General features: G+C 35.1%; 1 protein-coding gene across 1 annotated transcript in view; it reads left to right on the top strand.

The window, feature by feature from the left end:
- Positions 1 to 13: 13 nt before the first annotated feature.
- LOC110032586 (NADH dehydrogenase [ubiquinone] 1 beta subcomplex subunit 2) overlaps positions 14 to 11,237 on the top strand; it is a 33,008-nt gene continuing 21,784 nt past the window's right edge. The window contains exons 1-3 of the mRNA XM_020736259.1: positions 14 to 136; positions 6,894 to 6,939; positions 7,036 to 7,098. Coding sequence (XP_020591918.1) covers positions 27 to 136; positions 6,894 to 6,939; positions 7,036 to 7,098 — 219 coding nt within the window. The 5' untranslated portion in view covers positions 14 to 26. The remainder of the gene's footprint in view (positions 137 to 6,893; positions 6,940 to 7,035; positions 7,099 to 11,237) is intronic.

Here is an 11,237-nt window from a genome sequence, read left to right as displayed (position 1 = left end):
CCAGCGGGGCATTGGGAGCGGAAGAAATGGGAGGAAGCCATGGCGGCAGCGACGGCATCACTTATAAGGGCTATACACTTCACGGACCGAAGCGTTGGCACGTCGTCACCGGCAAGGGTTTATGCGCCATCATGTGGTGCGCTTCTTTCCTCCCTCCTTCGATCTCTAACTTTCATTCCAATTTCTTTCATTGCCTTTCATACGCGAAACCTTTGCAATAAGCTTAATCCCCAGTTTCTCTTAGTTTCGTTGTTTTGGTTTGTTTGTGATGGTGATTTGAAAAACTCTAGGTAGAAATCTATACCCTTGGGCATCGAGATAGGATAACTTCGGCTTCTTAATTTATATATTTGTTTTCTAGTAATTTTTTCGAGCTGTGGTGGTGCGTGAAGAAGTTTGATTGAGAGATTTCTGGGTTTGTTTGGTTGCCTGTTCATATAAGCTCGTCTGGAAAGTTAGGAGCTTGCCTTATAAATTGATTTAATATGTTGGATTGGCCAAATGGATCAGATCACGTGATGCTATAAGCTTGAGACACTGTCTGGTGAATAGTAAGCTGGCTTATAACCTAATAAGGAAGTTTGATATTAATTGGGGTTTGATTAGTACGTTTACTTAAGCCTTAAATAACACTTTAACTTCTTAGTATTATCAATTTATTTTAAAATATGGATAATTTTTAGTTTTCATGTTGTTAAATAGTTAATCTTATGCAAGAATAACTGAATTGTCATCAATTAGTTTGCCAATTGTAATGATAGATTAATATTTGAATGAATATAAATAAGTCTATATTAACAACAATTAATCATGATTTGGAACAGAATGGGAGGTTGATTGGTGAAGCAACTAGTGTTGCTGACAATGGATGGGGCGGACACTATGCAAATATCTTGTATTGCATTGGCAATTATAGTCGTTTTTAATTAATCAATGCATAAAGAGTAAATCCATCACTAATGTTGATGGCGACTTAATAGGGAGTAGAGATTGCAAGTGGGTTGATCATGAACATGAGGGGTGTGACAACAACTAATGATGATGCTGACGTAGAGTGGCAAGAGAGACCAAGGCCGCAACATCTCAATCGAGTATGGAGGAGAGAGAAATGGTGAAAAAGACATTGTTAGAGATGAAGATGGCATTGATGATGGGGATCATATGAGGTGATGGGTTGGTGCATGCGAGATTCCAATGTGCGACATGAACGAGAACTAAATTGTGATGAGGCAACTTGAGTGAAGACAAAGTGATCAACTTAAGGACACAATTGAGGAAGATGGAGGCTGGATGACTAGCTTAAACCTAGCTCAACTTTTTATTGAGTAAAAATTGGGCTTACCATAGCCCAAATTATAATAAGAACCTGACTCCTTTTTGTCTATTTGGTATGCTTAGACACACATTGAGTAGAAGAATTGAGCTCGATGGGAAAATTTTGCTATTAGTTTAGTTTTTTTAATTTTTGCATTGAAAATCTACTTTACGCTTGCAACTATAATTGTTGTAGTTGCATTTCAAGAGAAATTAACTTTTTGCATTGGAGTAGAAGTGAAGCTAGCTGCATATAGATATTCTTTGCTTATTATAAATGTCCTGTTGAGTGATCAAAGTGGATTGTCATTCTATGAATCTGTTCCTACAAATAGTAAGTCATTTTAGGAGTTGCATTAATGGTGGTGAGATTACTCTATTGCTTGAGTTAGATCTTAAAGGTTGAAATAAATTAGGCAGGATGATGTTTTGGGAGAATGTTCCTTGTATAGCTCAATCCGTCTACGTAACTAAATAATTATAACTATAACCTTGGGAATGAAAAATAGGTTAATGATACTCGAGGCCTCATTTGTAAGAAAAATCAAAGAATCTTTGGGATTCTCTTAATGGGTTGATGAAGTTTTCGCATAGTTGTACAAGGTTGCATCATTTTGGTTTCAAAATCTATGTGAGAATGATTTTGGCTGATGTAGCCCAAGATCACATTGTTATTTATTTTTTATCAAAAGAAGATGGAGGGTGTTACGTTGAAATGCAATGTTTAGGGAATAATTTGATGCCGATGGGAGGCATGGATAAATTGTCATATCAAGATCCATCGTAATGTTGAATGTGTTAACATATAATTATATTTTGCGTAGCTGTCATTTGAATTGTTTTGGGCTTGGCCTTCATTGTCTTAAGCCGAATGTTAAGATATAAGTCTAGTAATTTCTTATGTAAAATATGATATTAGCTTTGTTATTAATAGGGAAGTTAATTAGTGGGAGAGTTAAATACTTGATTATGTTTTGGATTTTCCTGAATGAAAGACATTCCATGTGCTAATATCCTATTATTTTTCTTTGGTTGTTTTTTCGATAAAGTAATTAATATTGCTGAAATTTAATACTTGAACATGCATAGTATCCATTGGAAATAGGCAAGTAGTAGTAGTAGATTTAGTGGCATAGCCGCAACAACGAGTGATCAAGTAATTAAAAATGGTGAATGTTTTAGATATCTCGGGTCTATTATTCAAAGTGATGGTGATGTATATGGGGATGTTATTAGTTGAATTCATGTTGGATGGTTGAAATGGAGGAATGCATCGGGTCTATTGTGTGATAGAAAAATACCACTTATTTTTAAAGAAAAATTTTATAAGATGGTGTTGAGACTTGCAATGCTATATGGTGCGGAATGTTGGCCTATAAAAAACAAGCATAAAACTAGGTTAGGTGTTGATGAGAATGCTTAGGTGGATGAGTAGCTTTACTCTGTATATCCGTGAAAGGGTTAGTGTAGTTCCTGTGGCATGCAAGATTAGAGAGTTGCGTTAGATGGTTTGGTTCCATTAAACATCAACCATCTGATGATCCTGTTAGGAGAGTAGTTGTTTTAGATTCGACTTTTGGTAAAAATTGGTAGATGTAGACCTAAAAGTATTGGGGCATGCTGCATAAGAAATGGTCTTAATCTATTAGCATTAAATGAAAATAGAACACTCAATAGGACACAATGAAGAAAAATGATTCATGTAGCCGACCGCTCTTAGTGGGATAAAGACTTTGTTGTCGTTGTTGTTGTGATTTCTGTAGCTTGTGCTTGAACAAGTGGTGAACTCCCTCGACCCTCCGTATTTCACTATTTTGAAGCTCTCTCTATTATTTTCAGTTGGGATAGCTGCTGAATTATGCTCATCCTCGTCCAAGCGCCGCCAAACTTGTAGATTATATTTCTTTTTTTATCCTACAACCGCCTTCACACAAACATTGCTTCCTAAACATCTTGTAGGTGCTCTAGAACAATATCATTGGGTATCAGAGCCCAGTACACTTTAAATTTTTTTAGGGATTTTTCTTCCTTTGCCCTTAAACATAAATTTCATCTCTACGATCCCCATTAACCTCCCTTCATTTTCATCTATAATTTTAATTAGAAGAATGAGCCGTCATATCGCCAAGGAGAAACCCTCAACAAGATATTCAAGAGATTATTATGGAGGATATGCAACAGAAAATCTTCCAACTGCAATAGAGACTTGCTGCTCTTTAGAGGAGAGACAATCTGGTGAGGTCACCCATAGTCTCAATGGTGACTCACTAGATCTAGAGGCCGAGGTGAATCCCTTCCACCAAACATTATCCAATGATGAATAACTAATATCTTGAAGAATTGACATGAAATATCAGAGGAGAAGCCGACATTTTGGAGTAAATGTGGATTTATTGGATTTTAACATTCTCATGGATCCAGGCTTGTTTACGGAGGCTCCAAATAATGGAAAGACTTTTTTAGTACAAAGATGTTTCCCAATATAAAAGAGTTAATTTGTAGCCATCAAGGTTAGGAAAAACACTTTTTTTGTGGTGAGAAAACTTGAATATTATTCAACAATGAGAATGAAAAAGTAAAATCACTACCTACTCCACGATGAAATGAGTGATATAGCGCAAGTAACTAGTAGGCATATTATAGGCATGACACGTTTTTGAGACTTTGCCATTTACAAAAGATAAATCTATCAGTAGAGGATTGCACAGCTGAGTTTGAGTAGCTTATATTGATTTGTGGGTTAGTAGAGCCCGACGAGAAAACTATAACTCGATATTTGAGGGGACTGAGATCATCTATTCACAATGTGGTACAATTGCAGTCTTATTGGACATTAGAGGATGTCCAAATTCTAACCTTGAAGGTGGAGATACAACACATCGACATCAAACCCACATTGTCCTCCAAATATGGTTCAACCATCAGATCAGATAGCTAGAGTACACCCAGTGGAGCGTCTGAGTTGATCCCTCTTAAAAAGAAACCAATCTAGAGTAGAGAAATGGTGTATCCCTCTAACACTCCTAAATCCATCTCTACTATTAAATGCTTCAAGTGTCACGACTTTGGCCACATGGTGTCTGATTGCTCAAAAAGTAGGGCGAACTCTTTTATGGAGCAGTGAGCAGTTTAAGAAATAAACAATGACATGGGAGAGAAGGAAGACATTAGAGGAGTCAATTTTCAGCTTCAGTGAAAGATACTAATGATTCAAGTTGAGTCAAAACAGGAGATCATAATTGGATTAATATTGATTGTCCTAGGAAATAATGAGTCTGAGGGACCAATATCATAAAAGGAACAACCCATGTTGAAGAAATTGCTGTATATCCTGACCGACAATTTATCTACTGGGTGATTATCACTGAGAGTAGTCCCACATTCCATAGATTTCATTCCAAGGTTGGTTCCTTCAAATAGACTTGTTCATTGGATACGTCCAACTGAGTACGAAGAGTGTTAGAAGTATGTTATAGATTTACTTATTAGAGTTTTGATTCATTAAAGTAAAGCCCATATGCAGTTTTTGCTCTTATTATACTAAAGATGGATGGATATTTATTATATTAGGACAAACTTTGTAAGGACGTTCATGGTTCACATTTGTCTTAGGCGGGCATGGAAATAGACTTTCTAGTGCGGCTCCTAGAGTCATAACGGTGCAATGACTTTGTTATAATGGTAGATTGTTTTCAGAAATTTTTTGGGAAGAAGATGCACCTCCTACCTGGGGAGATTGACGCGGGATGCGAGTATGGAAGGCATCCTTGTGTCGTGACCGAACGTGACATGGGACACCTTGTTTCCAACGATCCTCAATAGTTTCCTTCGTAAACTGGAAACCAGCAATTTTTTCGCACTTTTCCTCATAGGCAAAAATTCTTGTGCATGCAACAACAAGAACCGAGCGGATTTATGCACTTGTCCTTGTAGATGGGAATTCTTCTGCATGTAACAACCATGAACTTCCAATTTAGCCTTTTTTTTTGTTTTTTTTTATTTTTTATTTCTTTCACATTTCTCTATTTATAATTAGCTTTTTTTATGAGGGAATTATCTATATCTTATTATTTTTTATTTTTTTGGTTGCTTTGTTTTGAGTATTATGAAGATTGTGATATCTTTTCTACATTAGGAGTGTTGTATTCTTTTCCTTTTGCAAGTGGTGTGTTTGTAGCTTGTGCAGGAACATGTGGCCAACATCCTCGACCTCCGTGTCTCATTGTTTTGTAGCTCTCTTTGCTATATTCAGCTGGGAAAGTCACCGAACATTGTTCATGCCCATCCAAACTTCGTTGAGCTTGTATATTATCTTTTCTTTGCCATCCCACAACCACCTCTTTATGCAGGAACATGCAGTGCACCTCCTCGACCTCCGTACCTTGACATTTTGGACCTCTATTTGTTGTTTTCAGCCGGGACAGTCATCGAACGATGCTAATCGCCTGTCCAAGTGCCGTAGAACTCGTATTTTATCTCCCATTGCCATCCACAACCACCTCTTTGAAGACCTTGTTTCCTAAACATCTTTTAGGAGTCGTAGAACAGTATTAACAGTTGTGTTTTTTTAATCTCTTTTTAGTGTTTTTTCGTGTTTGTCAAATTCAATCTCGTATCATCTCTCACACTGGGTTGAAGACTGAGCACTAGAAGGGCGAAGAAAAAAAATCACATCCACATAATTGATTTTATTTAAAAAGAAATTGTTTTTATATGTCCCAAGAAACTCTTTTTTGTAGACACTTGAACCAGCCAACACATAGGAAGCAAGCGTACTATGAATCCAATCATTGCCAGCCTGCGTGAATGGGAAATAGTCCTGATATGCCATCTCGGATAATGAACAACCGCAGAATGCTACAATCCTAAGTTAAGATCATAGGATGCTATAGTCCCAGAATAATGAAAGATCATAGGTTTTGCTACAGTCCCCCCAATCCTGGATATAGGATAAGCGACGGTTCCTTATATTCCTGGATATAGGATAAATTACGGAGTAGGTGATCCTAAAGGATTCATAGGAAAAGCTGTCCGTATCTCTTGAACTTCACATCAGGTCACCATATACTTATGCTTCTTTCTAATCACTTCCTCTCACTTAGCCAGCATCCAAACTTTTATTTATTTGATTCCATAGGTTATGCCTCTTTCATTTGCTATTGTTATTACGTGTATGCACTAAAGAAATGTAAAATGGCTTTTTTTTAAGCTTAAAGGTGATTGACACATCTTAGAAATATCTTAAATGTTGAAGACACGTCTGCTGCGGGGATTGAGACATTATAAAAGAAAAGAAAGGAACTACCAGATGAAATGAAGGAATCTAACAACATAGCATCTTGATCGGAAGGTCTAAGTTTGTTCAGAAATAAATGGCTTTCTTTTATGGAATTCTCAGCTTGATAAAAGTTTTTTGAGTGTTCCATTGGATGCATATTTTGCATGCTAGATGAAATTATGCAGCCTAACTGATTTGATGGGATGTCCTGATGATTAGAATTGAGTAAACTGCGTGCGAGCTACTGCTTGATTTATAGATAAGTTTTTCGTTTCTCATGTCTAATTGTTTTTTGGTTTAGGTTTTGGGTTTTATACCGAGCTAAGCAAGATGGTCCTGTAGTATTGGTAAGTTGCTTTTTTTAGTCTATTTTAATTTCTCCTTTTTATGCAGCCTGTAAAATGTTCTCTCTTTCTTTCTCTATTTCTTTTTTTAAATCTAAGGGATGGCGTCATCCTTGGGAAGGACATGGGGACCATTCTCATGGTCATGACAATGAACACGAGGTATTTGAACAAGGATCATTACATGTTAACATGCTTTTGTTCATACATTTTTTCTCTCTTAAGATGTTATCCATGCTGCAAATAATTTGTTAAATGAAAGTTGAACATAGCTCACTAGCGGTTAGAGAAACTCTTTTCTAGGTGTAAGGCTTTGTTTGCATGGATAAGTGTAGTTTTTTTTAAAGCAATTTTAAACCCTAATTCAGAACCGAGATTTCGTTTCAGCAGCTTTGCTATTCTGCATTTGTTAAACTTGGTTGTGGGTTAGGAAGGGCTCTTCCTCTTGATAGGGATTCGGTTATATCATTTTTTGGTTAGAGTTATCTTTAGTCAAACAACTTATGAACCTACTTTTTTTTTGGCAGTTAACTCAAATTCAAAAGTCATGAGCCGATTTTAACTGTTTTGTTATGTTAAGCCAGCAAATTTTTCTGTTCTAATATTTTGCAAACTTTTTCTTGAAGTTATTTCAATCACATGTTTCTCTTTTTCACTGTATAATTCCTTATCTCCAATAAAGAAAATGACACATACAGAAGCATTATGCTAATAGTAATTTTCGTTAAATGTCATGAAACTCTTTTTTCGACTCTATGTTTGCAAATGAACTGAATGTATGTTCTATCCTCTGGGACCAGTAGAAGTCCATTGTCTGACCTTAATATTTGTGTTGCAGCTTTAACCAATTCCCTGATCCAAACAATACCACAAACGGTTTTACTTCTCCAGTTCATGATAACCTTTTACTGCAACAGAGCAATTAAGGAATCTAATAAATTTTTGTTGTGAGCCTTTTTGAGTATTTTGTTGATGTAGTATTGGTTGGGTTATTTCTTTTTATTCTCTTTATTAATTCATAGCTGGGATATTACCAAAGTGCTTATGACTTCACTAATTTTGCTAATTATTCTACCTGATTATCACTTTAATGATTGTGGAATAAATGCTTGCACGTGCTAAGCAGCCAAACTCCACGCACATTGGTGATTTGATAGTTGTTTTTATCAAATTTTATTCCAATACATGTTTCAGCTTTATATATGTTCTTCCTCTGCAATCTTTGATGCAACATCTGAATCTATATCTTGGCTTTGTATTTGTTTTCTCGTATTCTTTTTCATGACAGTCTTTCCAATGCTCTCTGGAAGCTAAAGAATTTACAATTCTCTACCATCAAAACTCGATGATAAAAAAACATTCACACTTAATTTTTTATTTATATGTCACACTTAAGATTAAATTGAAATGCCACCTTGACCTTTCACTTGAGTGCTTGTCATTTAACCATTGAAATGCCTTTACATAGTGTTTTCCATTTCTTCCATCCAATATGTGAATTTAGTTAATTGTTGTTGATCTCGCAGTTGTCCATAAGACATCTTTTAATGCCATTCCCTTAAATGCTATCAAAAGCTTCTTCGAAGGCATGTATTAGTTTTTTTGTTTGTCCAATGCAAAGGTGGAACCATGCTCCAGATCTCTACCAAGCAAACCTAAGAACTACTAATTCTTTTTTGTTTCTATTACACAACTGCCCATGCAATAGGGAAGAGTTTTCCATCCATTGTAACTACAGCAAAGAGTTGCCTCTCAGTGACCTGTCTACAATTTCCTTGAAGCCTTTCTGCAGGCTGCAAAACAGTGTGGCCAAACAATTGAGTTCCTACCGTTTAATCTTGGTCTTTACTAGTTTAAATAAAAATAGTAGACAAAGGTAGTAATCACTTCTTTTTTTTTTTGAATCGGCCGTCCTGTTTTAATTGGGCCAATTTAAGTGCCTTTTGCACGACCTTGCTTCTTGTGATTTGAACACATGAAATTTTAATTCATCCATCACATTCTTCATCAAAGCCTTGCTATTGAACTTTTGATTTATCCTCATACCGTTCACAAATTTCTTGTCTATGATTGAAGAGTTTATCAATGAGTTCATGAACAAGAATACTCCTATAAATTGATCTAATCTTCCTTTTGCAAGCTCCCTCATGCTTAGAAACTTATATGAAATATGGGTGGTTTGGTCTTCTAGGCTATGTTGCACGAATACGGACACGGGGACACGGACACGACAGAGACAACATGACATAGGCACGACACAGACACGACACAGACATAGGACACGTCGATTATTGAAAATATAAGACACAGACACGTGCCAGACACTGTATAATAAAAATTATTAAAAATATATTTATGTATTAAATAAATAAAACAGAAGAGTTAATAACATTAACTTTCAAAAGCTATGATGCCCATAGATATAACTTCAATTTATGACATCTAAAATGCAAGCATAAGAACATATATTATCTTTTATTACATCAAAATTTAACTACATTAATCTATTAAAAGAAATAACTGGTTCATCAAGAGAAAGTTTTGCCATCTCCAAAATTCTCGTTATCATTGAGGGTCTCAAATCCATCTCATGCAACATCCCATATCTTGTTTTCACCATCCATGTAATTTGGAGCCTTTCTTGATAATAAATGAAGGCTAGTATGCAAATAAACTAAATCTTCAACTCATTGTGGATTTATTTTGTTATTCTTCATTGTTTGTATGATTGAACACGAGCAAAAGCTTGTCCAAGAAGCTTTATGGCAATAGTTTGAAGTAAAGGTGTTGAAGCTCCATAAAACCAACCACCACATCTTTGGATCCTTCTCCCACCCATCACCCTAAGACTCTTGATCTCCAAATTCATCTAAATATCCAAAAAAACTTGTCTAACTCCACATTTAACTGTCGTCTCTTGTCATCATTTTGGAAAATACTGCTTCAAACACTTTTCTCATATTTGAAATTTCCAAATCTCTTTCAGGGGGAAGTCGTTGAGGATTCTCCTCGAGCCATTCCTTATTTGAATATCTTTTAAAAATGTAAAAAAATAAAATAAAAAAATTAGATTTATGTGATTATAACTTAATTAAATAAAAATAAACAAGAAAATAAAAACATAAAATTTATCTTGGTTTTAAAGAATGAGCTAAGCAATGCAGGGGTGTGTTACTTTTGCTCCACCTATCTTGTCTTTCCCACATCATTGTCACAATAACACGACTATATTTCACTAATCACTATTGTTTGAAGTGCATTTTTAATTTGTTTTAATTTCTTAACATCGCAATAATTGAAGCAAATCTAGTTTCAACAACAACAAACATCTTTAGATTGGGGAAATCATTGAATATAGAAATCCTCATGGAATGATTCATGATAAATTTTTTTACCAAAATAACATCTCTAACAACCACTGTTATCCAATCACATTAATTGTATGTAGTCTCGTTTGCTTTAGTATTTTTTACCGCACATATTCTTTAAGACAAGTTTAATGGTATGAATAGTGCAATGTGTCCGAAAGATATGAGGATATATTTGCTCAATAAGTAAACCAGTTGCCTTACAAACTGGAGTATTATCAGTAATTACTTGAACAATATTTGAAGGACTAACCATTAATATAACTTCTTTAATCAAATTATAAATGAAGAATTTATCTTTATAAATTTACAACTTTGATAAACATTGAGGAACTTTCTGATACTGCCATAAAATTTATAAGTGGTCGTCTTTGTAGATCAGACCAGCCATCACGTACTAAACCAACTCATTTCTCTTTCCATGTACCTTTTGTTGGTTAAAGTAATTTCTCAATATTAAATTCTCTCTATGCAATAACTTTGATCTAATAATATTGTACCTCGATGGAATATAACCTGTAAGGTTATTATTACATGCAAAAATAAAAGTTTTTTATAATATTGATTTCTTGCAAGGTTAAAGGTAGGCCAACTGAAAAGAACATCCTTGTAATTTTACCATCTAGTTGTTCTCGCATATGTTTAATAAATGCCTTTTCTAAACAACAATCTCTAGTAGCTTTTCTTTTTTTAGCCTCATACCATTTCGTTTTAAGTGATTCGATATTGACACTAGCATCATGAATTTGAATAGAAGAAGTAGAGTAACATGGTCCATGAGAACTTGGTAGGTGTACCTCTTTTGGAAGATTCTTTTTAATCCTTAACTCAGCTTCGTCGATTTGTTTTTGCATTTCACATATTTATGAGGAACTTTTGGGGCAAACTTTAATTCCATGACCCACAATCTTAAGCAAGTGTATATATATATAT

The sequence above is a fragment of the Phalaenopsis equestris genome, unplaced genomic scaffold (assembly GCF_001263595.1).
Source record: "Phalaenopsis equestris unplaced genomic scaffold, ASM126359v1 Scaffold000002, whole genome shotgun sequence".
Classification (NCBI taxonomy): Eukaryota; Viridiplantae; Streptophyta; class Magnoliopsida; order Asparagales; family Orchidaceae; genus Phalaenopsis; species Phalaenopsis equestris.
Note: the sequence above shows the minus strand (reverse complement) of the source record. Positions and strands in the feature narration are given on the sequence as shown.